General features: G+C 47.1%; 3 protein-coding genes across 4 annotated transcripts in view; 1 reads left to right on the top strand and 2 right to left on the bottom strand.

Moving 5' to 3' along the window:
- The window catches only part of adck1 (aarF domain containing kinase 1), a 71459-nt gene extending 62230 nt beyond the window's left edge, over positions 1-9229 (bottom strand). Inside the window, 3 exon segments of the mRNA XM_030356056.1 lie at positions 7910-7993; positions 8308-8445; positions 8957-9229. Of these exon segments, the coding sequence (XP_030211916.1) occupies positions 7910-7993; positions 8308-8439 (216 nt within the window). The 5' untranslated portion in view covers positions 8440-8445; positions 8957-9229.
- A 1462-nt stretch (positions 9230-10691) lies between these two features.
- On the bottom strand, positions 10692-12158 carry slirp (SRA stem-loop interacting RNA binding protein). Of its 2 annotated transcripts, none has more exons than XM_030355835.1 (4): positions 12038-12158; positions 11704-11762; positions 11465-11605; positions 10692-11144 (listed from the first exon to the last, which is right to left on the bottom strand). In XM_030355835.1, the coding sequence occupies exons 1-3, from the start codon at positions 12105-12107 to the stop codon at positions 11480-11482; spliced, it is 255 nt and encodes an 84-aa protein (XP_030211695.1). In that variant the 5' UTR covers positions 12108-12158; the 3' UTR covers positions 10692-11144; positions 11465-11479. The 2 variants fall into 2 exon arrangements, with proteins under 2 accessions (XP_030211695.1, XP_030211694.1); XM_030355834.1 differs by having other exon boundaries at positions 11498-11605.
- Positions 12159-12317: 159 nt separating this feature from the next.
- alkbh1 (alkB homolog 1, histone H2A dioxygenase) lies at positions 12318-15482 on the top strand. Its single transcript, XM_030355833.1, has 6 exons — positions 12318-12464; positions 13169-13277; positions 13623-13785; positions 13915-14005; positions 14169-14362; positions 14940-15482. Exons 1-6 carry the CDS (start codon positions 12336-12338, stop codon positions 15367-15369), a joined length of 1116 nt encoding a protein of 371 aa, XP_030211693.1. The 5' UTR covers positions 12318-12335; the 3' UTR covers positions 15370-15482.
- The last annotated feature ends 16 nt before the right edge of the window (positions 15483-15498 follow it).

Raw genomic sequence — 15498 nt, 5'->3', positions numbered from 1 at the left:
GAAGTGGAGACACTTCGTGGGTGAGGTGGAGGCCCGAAAATTTGTTTTGTTCGGCGGTCACCGGATTGGGATCACTAACAACAAAAAGCAGAGTGAGTAGCAACATGTTGCTGCAGCAGTGAACTCTGTCAGTGGCACGGAGCGCACAGTCCCAGGGTTAAAAGAGAAGTGGTCTGCCTAAAGGTACATATTTTTATGTACCAATAAATCGTTATGGCCCCTGAAGACCCTCTCCCTCCGAATCCTCATTTGCATGGTCCGCCAGCAGTTCCAGTAGTGCTATGGTGCAGCATTACGCAAGAGGCTCACCGCTGTATATATAGGGTTACGGTAATAAGACTGACCGAGAACACCTTGGATAATCAGTTGTAATCACCCAAGTAAAATGTTCTTGAACATAAGCCCTTTTTGAAGCCTGATTTGTCATGAAAAGCATCAAGAGGAACGGACAATAATATAACGATTGTGATGAGGAATATGTGGCTTCGATTTCCACACTTGGGATTTAATTGACATTTGATTGTGTGTTTGCAGTGTGACATAAAAATATTATGTTGTTGACCCATGTTGGACAGATGCTTTATTCCATGCAGTCGCACCGTCACTGGACAGTATGGAGTGACGGGATAAAATATAGAGAATTTAGATTTAGAATTTTCATTTTGATTCCAAGAAGATGTTTCCTGGAGTTATAACTGAGAAATGACGCAGTTCACTTAAATTATTCTGATTACATAGATTTAACGCATGATACGGGTTGAAATTAAACTTATGAAGGGCGATGATAAAACATAATCGTTGTGCTCACTCTTCATGTCTTCAGTCTAACTTCCCCACCTCACGTCTGTGTCGCTAAGGCCCCGTTCACACGAAGCCGAAACGGGCGAAACCGTTACGGTTTCGATCTATCCGGTTTCGAAGTATCTCCGTAAAGAGAGGCCAAGCGAAACCGGGTAGATCTGTAGAAACGCTGTAGTACACATTCCAGGCCCATAAGGGGCGCTGCTTCTGGTACAGAAATCCAGAAGAAATGAAATAAGAAGAAGAGGCGAGCATGCGCATAAAGGCATAGGCATAAAGGCTGCCCTTATGCGCAGGCTCGCATGTGATTTCTGAGACTCCGCGGGCTTAAGAGCCATTGGCTAGGAGGTCGAGGGGTGGGGCGATGACGTCATGGTTTACGGTTTCAGTCGGTTTCAGGCGTACACACGAATCCAAAACCAAACCGGGTAGATTTGAAACCACCCCCGAGGGTGGTTTCAGAAGTTTGCGGTTTCGGTCAGCGGATTCGCCAGCTTCGTGTGTACGGAAGGCCGAACCGTACAATACCTTTGCGGTTTCGCCATGAAATCGGCTTTGTGTGAACGGGGCCTAATTCTCCTTTTCCTCCAAACCATGCGTACGCATGGGTCAGAGTTCGCTTAGGGCTGCGCACATTCTCCTGTCAAGTTAGTTTTTTATAGATCACAAACTTGGCGTTGAAAGTTACGTATGCCACTTTCAGCCCCGTTTTGTGCGTACGCAACGGTTATAAATGAGACCCCTGATGTCTTAAGCTATGGCTGTTTTGTTTAACAGAAACAATAAAAAAACAGGAAGGGAATGCCACGAAATGTGAGCTTACAATATAACCGGATGGACGGTGTTGCATGTTACAAATAATATTCCGTTCAAAGACTCCAGCTATACTTCATCAAGTGCATTTTAAGTTATTGCTATTATAAAATACACATTTTAAAAAAGAACACCTCGAAACCAGAACATTTAATTGATTGGGGTTTTGAGGTGAAATTAAAAGCATGTTTAAAGTGAAGCTCCCAATGGTTAAAGTATCTGAGTGTCTGTAGACTAGCTCCCCTTCTGCCTGGAGACTTCAGCCTGAGAGGGCCTTCTGTAACCCCAATGAGGCGTAGTTCTACGCTCAGACCTGACGGGCCTACAGCGATACGGGCCTACAGCGATACGGACCGATGAGCAAGGAACAAGTATCTGCATACAAAACTACACTTTGGTTTTCTTCAAGTAGTAATGGCCAATACTTTGAGGAATTACCTGATCAGATGTTATTTCTCCTTGTGGATAAATAGAGGAGGGGAATTCAGCCTTGATGTGCCTCATCTATACTTACCCTGGAGAATTGAGTGGCGTAATTGATCTGGTTTTCAGACGATAACTATGGTATCCATGAACACATAAATAAATATCAATAAGGAGTGGGTAAAGGTTTCTGTACCAGAATCCTAGTTCACTCTTCTTTTTTTTTTCAGGATTATAAGTTTACGGGACAGTTTGTTTAATTATGCTTCTTCGATAAACTTGGATGAACTGGAAAATACGATGGATTCAAACCTGGAAGTACCGTATACAAATGAGTCAATAATTTAATTGTCCAGGCTCAAGCATGTCCTCTTCAACATGTATGATTGCCTCACTTACAATCACTTCATAAGGGAAACGCCAGCTGCTACTTGACTCACAAGTGCCCCCCGCTGGGAGGACACGGAACCGCAGGCCGAGGGACGGGAGCTGGCCCATCATTCATGGTGTCAAAGGCGGCTGGGAGGCTAATGTTAGCCCCCCCGCCCCTGAACCAGAACGCTGATTTGGCCGAAGACCCGAAGGCAACAGAATCCTCAAGGACACATTTGCGGCCCCAGTATTTACATACGTCCCCCAGAACACCAGAGGAACGTATCAGCCAGAGAAGGACCTGCTCTCGCCCTGCGGCCTCCCTCCTGCGAGGCAGGCTGCCTGGTTCCAGTGCGGTAGGGGGTCGGGCTGCCATCTAGTGGTGGAACACTAATTCTATTTAATAGTTCCTTTTGAAGCATCATTAAACCTGACCCCGGCCCCCCCCCCCCACACCTTATGGCCCCCTCCCTGCCTGATCTCCGGCCAGCGGCTCGGAGTGGCTGCTGACTGGGGGCTATTCCCATCTGATGCCTTTCAGAGTAAAGGTGGGGGGTGGGGGGGGTAGCTCTGCCGTGAGGGGGGCGAGGGGGGAGGGGAGGGGGGCGTCATCAGAGCACAACGGTCGATTCTACCCCCCCCCCTTTTGGGTCTGTAGCCCAATCTTATCAGCGGCAGCACACACACACATGATCTGCATGAGTGGGTGTGATCGACCTCCCCGTCAGCACCGCCCACAAGGCCATGCCTCAGGCCACGCCCCCTCCCATGAAGGTCCACCCCCACACCCGCAGCGGAACGCCAGAGAGCCTTCAGCGGGGTGGGGGGGGGGGGTCAGCCCCCGCCCTGATGAAGAGCAGACGTTAAAGACACACAGGCATGCATAATGCATGGGGGCGGCTAAATAAACGGCATTTAATTTGCCAATCAGCTGTTGGCGTTACTACGTAATGAGATGCTAATTACCAGGGGCCCAGGAGAGAGAGCGCGAGAGGGAGCGAGAGAGAGAGCGAGCGAGAGCGAGAGTGCGAGAGAGCGAGAGAGAGAGCGAGAAAGAGCATATAAAGTGTTTAGGAGTGCATTATTAGAGGGGAGATAAGGTAATGTCTTGGTCAGCCGGTTTCTCTCTGTTTTGGTCCCATTGGTTCAGGGGGCGGGGCCTATGTGTCAATGCTGTGTTTATTTCTCTTATGTTTATCCTATCAGCAGTCATAATGTTCAGGGGTTAGGGTTAGAAAAACAGGCACAACATGCTCAAACAACGCGTCTTGTTTACATTGGTGAGGTGAGCGCGCAGCTGCCTGAGCGAGCGTGCTTTCATGTTGTACGGTAAAATTCAATCTCCTGTTTTTTACTCCAGCTAAAGTTGTTAGTTAGCCAGGCGAGTAGGAGCGCAATCTGCAGGATACTAAGCGCAATAACATTTAAAAAAATAATAATAAAAAAATAAAAAATCGGTTGTAATCGGCGTCTTTTTGGCAGATGTCGATTATTTTCAAAAAGGCTATAATCGGCCGATTAAATCGGCAGGCCGATGAATCGGTCGGGCCCTAATTAGTACTACACTGTAGTACTACAGTGTATTAGTACTACAGTGTAGTACTATAGTGTAGTAGTAGTACAGTGTAGTACTACAATGTATTAGTACTACACTGTAGTACTAATACACTGTAGTACTATAGTGTAGTACTAGTAGTGTAGTACTAATACACTGTAGTAGTACACTGTAGTACTACTGCACTGTAGTGGTAATTACCACTGTGAAGTAGTTACTGTACACTGTAGTAATTACTACTACAGTGTAGAGTAACTATTACACTGTAGTAATTACTACTACAGTGTAGTAGTAATACAGTGTACTACTACGGTGTAGCAGTAATACAGTGTAGTACTACTACAGTGTAGTAGTTATACAGTGTATTACTACTACAGTGTAGTAGTAACTACAACACGGAAAAGAAGGCGAGACATACAGCAGGAGGGAGAGGAGTGGGAGTAGCTCTCCAGCAGATCGTTTTTTCAGTCAGCGCGATTTAAAAACCATAACTGTTTGGCGGCTAAAGCTCCCTTAAGTGGCTAGGACTGAAAGCGATCATATTACAGACACAACCTTTACAAAGCCCAGCCCAACACACACAAAGCTAACCAAATAGCCTCCTTCTCTCGCCCTCTCCGCTCGGGGAGCGGGCGTCCTTCAGAAGGCGCCGCTGACAGCAGCAGCAGGAGATGAAGGGAGGCTCGTATCCCATCTGAGGATCAAAGCCCGCTGAAAGGGCGCTTTGTCCCCCACATTACGGCTCGGACAATCTCAGCCCTTTGAATGAGAGTAGATTAATTACCTAAGATTAACCGGTATCAGAGTTGGGGCTTTATTTACAACGCAAAGGAACACTTGCACACACACGTGCACACACATGTACACACACACTTTAATTAGATGTGATCCTGAGAGGCCGGTGTGGCAAAAGGCCAGGCTCTAGTTCTGAGCCGCGTTCGGCTTCACACGCTTCATTGGGGGGGGGGGGGGGGGTGGTACAGGTACAGGTATCAGTGGGTCACGACTCTGGCCGTCTAATCCAATATGACATTGAACGATACGCATGAAGTCCGTCTAGGTTGAGTTGAGTCATTTTGATCTAAAGAATTTGTGCCAAATAAGTGATCTGCTTCAAAACCAAATCTGATGGTCGACTCTAGTGCATCAGAACTCAGAGAATGCAGACGTATGTTCCTCGGTGACGGGAGATGCTGCCGATCCAGAAGATGTTGAATGTCATAAAACAAAGATAATACGGGGGTAGTGGGGGCTAGGGTGAACGCTGCCGATGGTCACGCATGACATTCACTCAGAATGGAGCCCACGTCAAACGCGTTCCCCTGAGCACAGGGAAGGATTGGATTCTGTAACATCCATAAAAGACGTCAAGGGAAAAATGTATGTCAAGGGTATACATCTTATGGAGATATCTGGAGGCATGTGGGACGTCTTGTCCTGTGACCCAAGGACAGAACACCACCACAACCCACTCCCTGTAGCGACCGAAGGCTGGCCGTACATTGGGCTCCACCAATCTGCCCTTGAACAGGATTAAGCTGATATCGTCTCAATGTCCATGTGCCTTAACCTGGCACTATAGGCAACGCAAAGACACAGGGTTATTTGTATGCATTAAAGTTCCCAAGTCAACAGCACATGTACATAAGATCTTATACTGCACCAGATTGTATAATATTCTTCATGATCTATTTAAATAGGCGACAGCAGGCTGCCCCCTTGTGGTGAAAGTGAGATTTAAAGTGAGATAGCGAGAGAATATAAATAGATACAAATATAAAGTAGATATAAAATTAGCCATGATTAGATGTTCATGTAGTATATGTACAATGGGACCCAATAGAGCCTAAAATATTGCACACATCATCCGATAATTGGTCATTTTGTTCTGGGGCTCTAGCTGCTCCTGAACTATACTGCCCCCCAGTGGACACTTTCAGGTTGCATGCACGTTTAATAAAGCCAGTGCTTGCTAATAGACTCGTGGAGTAGTACTTTTGCAGATTTCTGATGCCGCCCATCTCACAAAGTTAATGTAAATGAGCAGCAATAGTACTAGAATACAAAGGAACCAAGATACAGCAGAGAATTTACCAAATTAAATGTCAGCCTTGGGACTTTGTTACAGCCCAATATAAAAAGATATGATAAGTGAATCGCTTATCGTGATGACATATGCAGCGAGACCCCAGATTCACACGTGACTCAAATAACGGATCGTACAGCTCCCGTCTGGACCCTAACCCGGAGCGAAGATCAGTGACGATCAGAGAAGGTCGTCAAGCCGTCCATGACCTCATGATGACATTAATAATCATAATTAGGAGGCGGCTCTTCTTTCAGTATTCAACCAACCAGAAACCCCCCAAGGAGCCCAGCGGCGCGCTCTCTCGCTCTCTCTCTCTCTCTCTCTCTCTCTCCTCTCTCTCCTCTCTCTCTCTCTCTCTCTCTCTCTCTCTCTCTCTCTCTCTCTCCCTCTCCCTCTCTCTCTCTCCCTCTCTCTCTCTCTCTCTCTCTCTCTCTCTCTCTCTCTCTCTCTCTCTCTCTCTCATCGGAGGCAGAAAGAAATGTATTGCTCTTCTCCAGACCCTTCTGCAGGCCCAGGGCGAATTCAAATTGCAGATAGAACGGGCTGGGGGTACCCAGTCTAAAGAACAGGATGACAAGCAGAGGAACGGGATGAGACTCAGAGGAACGGGATGACAAGCAGAGGAACGGGATGACAAGCAGAGGAACGAGATGACAAGCAGAGGAACGGGATGACAAGCAGAGGAACGGGATGACAAGCAGAGGAACGGGATGAGACTCAGAGGAACGGGATGACAAGCAGAGGAACGGGATGACAAGTAGAGGAACGGGATGACAAGCAGAGGAACGGGATGAGACTCAGAGGAACGGGATGACAAGCAGAGGAACGGGATGAGACTCAGAGGAACGGGATGACAAGCAGAGGAACGGGATGACAAGTAGAGGAACGGGATGAGACTCAGAGGAACCGGATGACACTCAGAGGAACGGGATGAAACTCAGAGCAACGGGATGACAAGCAGAGGAACGGGATGAGACTCAGAGGAACGGGATGACACTCAGAGCAACGGGATGAGACTCAGAGGAACGGGATGACACTCAGAGCAACGGGATGACAAGCAGAGGAACGGGATGACACTCAGAGCAACGGGATGACAAGCAGAGGAACGGGATGAGACTCAGAGGAACGGGATGACAAGCAGAGGAACGGGATGACAAGTAGAGGAACGGGATGACAAGTAGAGGAACGGGATGACACTCAGAGGAACGGGATGACAAGCAGAGGAACGGGATGACAAGCAGAGGAACGGGATGAAACTCAGAGCAACGGGATGACAAGCAGAGGAACGGGATGAGACTCAGAGAAACGGGATGAGACTCGGAGGAACGGGATAACACTCGGAGGAACGGGATGACACTCGGAGGAACGGGATGACACTCAGAGCAACGGGATGACACTCAGAGCAACAGGATGACACTCAGAGCAACGGGATGACACTCAGAGCAACGGGATGACACTCAGAGCAACGGGAGGACACTCAGAGGGAGTGGAGAACATTAAGGAGGCGGTCCCTCGTAGGGATTCAGAGGCAGGTTTCAACATAGATTCAGCAGCTGATTCTGCTCACAGTCTCCTTCCACTCTGTCGCGGCACGACCGATACGATTCAGAAGTCCTGCACATCAGCGAGCCACAAAGGGCTGAGGGGAGGAGCTAGGGGCTGAGGGGAGGAGCTAGGGGCTGAGGTGAGGAGCTAGGGGCTGAGGTGAGGAGCTAGGGGCTGAGGTGAGGAGCTAGGGGCTGAGGGGAGGAGCTAGGGGCTGAGGTGAGGAGCTAGGGGCTGAGGGGAGGAGCTAGGGGCTGAGGTGAGGAGCTAGGGGCTGAAGATAAACAGCAGGCGTGGCGACCGCGCATTACCTTGGATTTGAGGGCCGAGTATTCATCTGAGCCGGGTTCCACGTTCCTGAAGGCGGTGAGGTAGTCATAGCTGATGACAGCGGTCTGAAGACAGCAGGAGACATGGTTGTTAATCGCTATTTAGCTTCAAATCATTAGAGACCATTTACTTTGAAGAATATGAATAAAGATGAGGTTTATTGACGCTGAGGGGAAATCCTGTCCTAATCTGTACTTTGTAACAGAAAATAGTGCCTTTGTGTTTGTGATGAATAATATGTTCTTATCTCTGACATACATATAGGTATAACGTAGACCGATATACAACCCGGGGGAGTATACGGCCATCAAAACGCTGACTTGTTCTGTGTCTGCAGATCGTTTTTGTTTTGTGTTTAGCGTTAAAGGGTTCCACTCACGGCGGCGGCTGCACGGCCGAAGCGCACGAGGCTGAGGTCGTTGGGGTCCAGCTGTTTGGTGTAGAGGTACACCCCCGAGGTGGCGACCAGCGCCGTGGCCACAGAGGACACCTTCAGCAGCCGGCCAGCCATGAGGCACTGAGGGGAACAGCGCCGATCAATGACACGGACTGTGTACAACCCACGACAGACACAAGATAATTTAATCAATATCGATCCTTGCTGGATGACACATAGGCCACGCACGGTTTCAGTGGAGTTGAGGGTCCAAAGCTTTATTGTCTTTTTTTATTATTTACCTTTATTGCATCTAACTTGTTACTATACATACATGTATGTCCACATAATCAAATTGTCCAGCTAAAATGCCAGTGTGCCATATCCAATGACAAGATTTGTTTTGTACATAATTGCTCAACATGACCAACTTGGATTTTTCGCCAGTCGCTAAGCAGACAATACTTATTATATAGATAATTATTCTATGTTCAAGAACAGGGCTCTTCATGGAGAGGATTGCGAATCCAAGATCTTCTCGTGGCAATCAGAACATTCTAATATGCATGTGTTGAATTAGCATTGACCAAATTACGATTGTTTAATGAAGATGAAATAAGAACAGGACATGTACATGAAGGCTGTGTGCTACCTTGTTGGAGCCCTGATTCCACACGTTATGACACCGGTCTCTCTTCGACCTCTCAACCTGTTCCGTGTTTACGTCTCATACCGCGTCAAAGAGCGTCACAGATAGAGCTATACTCATAGATCTATACCAGAGCCATAGAGGCAACATATGTATTGAATATTTGTATGCGTTTGATGAATTCAAAATGTCACTGCAATTCAATTCGACTTTTGTAAAAATAAGCGTACTTCGCTATGCAATTGTTTTAAACTTGAAGAGTAGATGACGTATAATATAAGCGCCACACGCAACGGTCGGCTGATCAGCAAAGAAATAGACCAGCTAGACTACGATCAGCAAAGAAATAGACCAGCTAGAATCTATTATCTAACGCTCAGCTGATCAGCAAAGTAATAGACCAGCTAGACTATCGAGAAATCACGACGCTGAAGTTGGCATCCGATTCGCAGCATCCGATTCGGCTTGAAAACCACTTAGAATTTTCAAATCGGTCCTGATTGAAAACCACTACACCTAGACTCTTCAAATTTGGACTACATAGTGAGGCTATACATTATGTAAAACATAGTTTCAGATTTGTGAAACCTTTACCCTATTTGTGAAAATGCAATACAGGCTTATTTGAATGCTTTTTAGGGGTCCAGGCCGCATTGCATTTTCACAAATAGGTTAAAGGTTTCACAAATCTGAAACTATGTTTTACATAATGTATAGCCTCACTGTGATAATTTAGTCCAGATTTGAAGAGTCTAGGTGTAGTGGTTTTTAATCAGGATCAGTTCTAATGCGGTCTGGACCCCTAAAAAGCATTAAAATGTGCCTTTATTGCATTTTCACAAATAGGGTAAAGGTTTCACAAATCTGAAACTGTTTTACATAATGAATAGCCTCACTGTGATAATTTAGCCTAGATTTGAAGAGTCTAGGTGTAGTGGTTTTCAATAAGGACCCGTTCTAATGCAGTCTGGACCCCTAAAAAGCATTAAAATGAGCCTGTATTGCATTTTCACAAATAGAAAAAAGGTTTCACAAATCTGTAACTATGTTTATTATAATGTATAGCCTCACTGTGATAATTTAGTCCAGATTTGAAGAGTCTAGGTGTAGTGGTTTTCAATCAGGACCGATTTAAAGTGGACCATCTGCTGAATCGGATGCTGTGAATCGGATGCCAACTTCAGCGCTGTGAGAAATCACGAATTATTTTCCAATTAAATATACGGACCCTTTCATAGTTCACATAAACACTAAATACCATACGTAGTAGGCTACACGCCTCTTATCGAAATGACAGCATGACATTTACAATGTACATTTTTCGCATTATGTTTAAAACATCCAAACATGCACTATTTATTTTTTGTGATTTAAAATGCAGATCAAGGGAAGGATAATGACTGTCTGGTCGTCTCGTGAAACCATACTGATGTTTACATCTTCAGAGAAACTGAATGTGAACTTGGAGATGGAGGTGGACTCACTCGGCCTCAAGGGGCACGCGTCAGTCATTGGTCGTGGGAGCAGTAAGCCCCTTTGAAAACACACATTTGAAAAGCGACCAGGTTTATGTGCATGGATAACCTACACCTAGCAGAAGTGAAGTCCTCAACCATTACAAACATGTAGATACTCCTTCATAGGGTAGCAAGACATCTACTAACATCCATACATTCGGCTATAAATACAACACACTCAAACGACAGGGGAGCTGAGTAATAATGACACATTCTTTAAGTACCTTTAAGTCTTTTATTCTATAACAATATCCATGCCCAATATTTCTGCGAGAATAGGCAGTCAAATAAACAAAGCAATGGAATGGAGAGAATATTCCTGAACATTGCCTGTAAAAAAAAACAACGGTAAATGCAAAATATTCACCTGCTTCCCAATAAATATTTGATAGGTGTGATTCTTGTTGGGTACATTGATAGTTTGTTCACATCATGTGGACTGTCAACACCATTTTAACTGCTGTGTCACAAAATATATTTTGTGCATTGGAAAAAACGACGCGGACACCAAAAATGAAAAATAAGAAAAAAAGTACATATTGTTTACACATGTATAGAGTCCTCAGACTCTATACATGTGTAACAGACACATTTGGTTACACATGTACAGAGTCGTCAGAGTCTTTGTTGGTTTTCACCGCAGCAAACGAACGTCTGTTCTTCTGGACTTGAATCTGAAAGGGAAAACGACGTCAGTCGAATATCATACAGCATAATGGTCATCATCAGCACAATATCAAACAGCACAATGGACATTTGAAAAAAGCAGAGCATGCTTATGTTACCAAAACATGCTAATCAGCAGAGTGTTTCTATCCAATCCAATGTCCCAATTTGAATAGAAACATGTTTAACAAAAACATTCAAGATATGTGGGCATGTCTGCTTGTATTCCTACGATCTAGTTTGGGGTTTTCAGTAGTAGACCAACTCTAACAGTAGCTAGAGGTTTCCTTATCATCGTATTACGAAGACTAGTAGAAGACTGAATCACATTTATTCAACTCATCTAAGGTTGACACTCCACCTTTGCTCCCTCCAGCGTGTGTGGGTCCTTCTGTAGCGCGTTGATCAGAGCATCCTCCGAGGTGAAGCCGACCCAGCAGAACCCTCGATGGAAGCCCGTCTCCTTGTCCTTGAACAATAATCCCCCGACAGGTATTAGATAACGCGCAGACCGACAGACACAACGACAGACAGACAGACAGACAACCAGACAGACACACAACTTACAAAGGGAAGCAGGCACTTCTTCACTTGACCAAACTGTCCGAAGTATTCCCGCACCTCCTCTAAAATAACAGAATATGATATCAGCAGGAGTTGGCAGAATGAACCATGTAAACCATTTTCTAACATCAAAATCTAGCATCTAATGTCGCAATGTGAACATATTTCAGTTATCTGAAACTAATAATGTACCCCGAGTTTTAGCCAAGCATGTATATTAGGAGTCTCCTGATGGCTCCAGCCCTGTTATCGTCTCTAAGGTGTCACTTCGGAGCATACTACCCGGTGTACAGTCACCCTAACGTCCGCACACATTATAATCATAAAGTGGACTTACTCATCGCAATAGTCCATGGTATCTTGGACACGAACACCTCAAACACCTTCTTCGGAACTGCTGCTGCCATGTTTCGTCCTTGAGGTAAACTTTGACCTTATCACGTGACACGCATGGACTCAGCCGTCTGCCAAATATAACCGTACTATATATTTATTATAGATTTTATTCTCAAGAGTCATATATTTACAATATTAATATTATTATTTTTTACAATTTTTTTAAGGAACCATTATACGTGGACAAAGTACGGTTTACATCTGGTATTCTCCTGAGGTCAAAGGTCACTCTGCCCAAGATGGCGGCCCCCATGGTGGAGCGTGGAGAGGACGCGTTCAGAACGTTATTTAAGTTTTATAGGAGAAAACATCCCCCCCCGGATCTGAGCAACGTCCTCGACTTCTCCAAAGGGATAGTCTGTGACAAGGTTAGAGACAATATTGAATATGGAGAGGTCTTTTTGTAGGCTGTTATAATCTCTGCTACGATAATGGACCTGGGGATCGAATGAATTCCGAGTTTTGGAACAAAACATATGGCCTGAACAAACACATAGACTCACACACACACTCTGAAGGTTCAACGTGCAGAGGGACTATTGTGAATAGGTTTCAGGTTAGAATACCATATATATATAATATTATGTACACCTCACGTTATTTGAAAGGCAGCAACATTTAGAAGCTTGTTATTGTTGACTCATGTCTTCTCAGTCCAACGGGATCAGACGGATGTTGACTGTTGATCAATCAGAGAGGAGTTATTGTCAGTAGCGCCGAGATTGTTTACTGGCCTGTGGCATGTGCCACCGCGAGAAACGAAGGTGGCACATGGTATGTCAGTGGTGCCATGGACCACTGACATACCATGGCACATGCCGTTCAGGTGGAGCGGCAGGTGGAATGGTGTCATATACCAACAATGGTATATGACACCAGCCCACCCCGCCTCCTCCGTATAATTTTAGCTTTACATTTACAGCAATACTACGAATTATACGGAGGAGGTGGGGCGTGCTGGCGTCATATACCATTGTTGGGAACGGCAGTTACCGTTCCTGAACGGCCAATAAACGACCTCGGCGTCTCTCGTTATTGTTTTGAGTGTGTCTCTATCTGTTCTAATTGGCAGGTTTTGTCAACTAATCTAGAAGTGAGTGCAGTGAGCGATGGCGAGGCCAGCAGAGCCGGTCTGCGACCTGTCAGGGACTGGAGAGCCTTCGGGCTGCAAGGCTGCCCAGGTGAGTGGAGGAGAGGGACTGGGGGGTAGGGTTAGGGCTCCCCAGGGGAGAGGATGAGAGGGCGTGGGGGGTCAGGGCTCCCCAGGGGAGTGGGTCAGAGGGACTGAACGCCTCGGGATCCCCCCGTCAGAGCTGGTCAATGTGGCCCGGGAAAGCAAAGTCTGGGGCCCCCTGCTTGAGCTGCTCCCCCCGCGACCCGACCCCGGATAAGCAGGACGAAGATGAGATGAGATGATGAGAGATTAAACACAATGTTATTCGTGCTGGACCATACTCTTCTTCCTCATTAGGCTATTGTTATGTTGTTGTGAAGTTGGGCTCAAACCAACCCCCTCCTGCTCCCAGGGTTCATCTTCATCGCCAACCCCTTCCTGCGCGGCTCCCAGCCCCACTGGCTGCGACGCTGTCTGAAGACCTACACCCAGAAGCCCAACGTGTGCAACCTGGACATGCACATGTCCCCCAACGAGACAGACGACATCTGGGGCAAGAGCGCCGACACTCTCAGGTGAACCGAGGCCTTAGGACATAACCAAGCAGTACAGCCCCCCCTCAAAGGAGGTGGATGTTATCATATTTGAAAGAGCGTAGTTGAATTGTTAAAAATGAGAGCGGTGTGTAACGGTCTCCCCGACAGGAGAGTGCCCTGTGGGAAGAAGGAACCCAAGACGTTACTGGAGAAGCTTCGCTGGGTGACCCTGGGCTACCATTACAACTGGAACACAAAGGTTCATACTGTCCTCTTGATGTACCTCTCCTTAGGCCCGCCGCCACCTCGTTTACTATCTTAATTAAATAAGTATTCTCAATGGATCTGGATCAGGTCCTTAAAGGTGAATCATATAATGGCTTTAGTGAAGGCGTTCTAAGCGCTTTGTTTGAATCCTTCAGACGTACTCCCCGGAGCACCACACCCCGTTCCCCGCCGACCTCCAGCGCCTGTCCGGCCTGGTCGCCGCCGCCGCCGGCTTCCCGGGCTTCAACGCCGAGGCGGGAATCCTCAACTACTACCGCTTCGACTCCTCGCTCGGGATCCACGTGGACGAGTCGGAGCTGGACCTCAGCCGCCCCCTGCTGTCCTTCTGGTGAGCTGACCTTTGACCTCAGGAAGGAACCTGCTCGTGACCTTCTAGTATTAGAGGGCAACGCATTCTACGAGCGGGCAGCATCAACTCCTTCCGCATAAAACAGAGGTCCTGTTGGACCTGTGGAGAAAGGACATCCCGCTCCAGTTACCTAAACCGGTTCCTTCGTTTCTTTCTTGGAGGTTCTTGAACAATGCGGGTAGGGTGCTGCAGGCCAGAATAAAGACTTATTATCGAGATCATTTGTTCGATTAGGTTGTCGGTCAGCTATTGAGTGAAATGCCCCGTGAGAATGTCCGTTTGGGTTGACGGCACCGGCCTCTGTGTGAAGACACGCTCGGCTCATTTCTGACCAGTCGAGGCATTTTCTCCGTGATCTGTTTAAGGAATCATTCTTGCTTTCAATCACAGGTGTGTAAAATGCAACACTTTTCAATGGTGAGGGAGGGAGGGAGGGAATGTTATTTTTGATGTTTAGTTCCAAAATCTCTTTCGCTCTGTTCTGCTCCGTGTTGAACCACTCTTGGGTCCAGCCCTTTAACGGTGTCGTACTGCTTTTGTTTTTACTCAACCTCAGTTTCGGCCAGTCGGCCATCTTCCTCCTGGGCGGCCCCCGGAGGGAGGACCCGCCCACGGCCATGTACATGCACAGCGGGGACGTGATGGTGATGTCGGGCCAGAGTCGCCTCCTCTACCACGCCGTGCCGCGCATCCTACAGGACCCCCCTCCCCCCTGCAGCCTCGGGACCAGCCTGAGCAGAGGTCAGGGGTCACCAGAGCGGGGGGTCAGCGGGGAGGGGGGGGTCGACGGGGAGGACTGGGCCGTGTGCTCCAGGTACATCCAGAGCTCCAGAGTCAACATGACGGTCCGTCAGGTGCTGGGACCCGGGCAGAGCTTTCCCGGGGTCCCAAAGGGGAGCGCCCCGGACGCAGAGGGAGGGGGGGAGGGGGGGGGGCAGAAACGGAGACGGAGCAGCTCCGGAGGAACAGAGTCTTCTGACACGTGATGAAACGGCAGGTCGACCTATGACCTGTTCATATGTATATGATATGTAAATATGTCCCGTTATTCATATTATTATAAATTGTAACAGAATAATAAACGAGTTCCACAAATTAGTATTGACTTCTTCACA

This window comes from Gadus morhua, chromosome 5 (assembly GCF_902167405.1).
Source record: "Gadus morhua chromosome 5, gadMor3.0, whole genome shotgun sequence".
In the NCBI taxonomy this organism is placed as follows: Eukaryota; Metazoa; Chordata; class Actinopteri; order Gadiformes; family Gadidae; genus Gadus; species Gadus morhua.
This window is presented reverse-complemented; position numbering and strand designations above follow the sequence as displayed.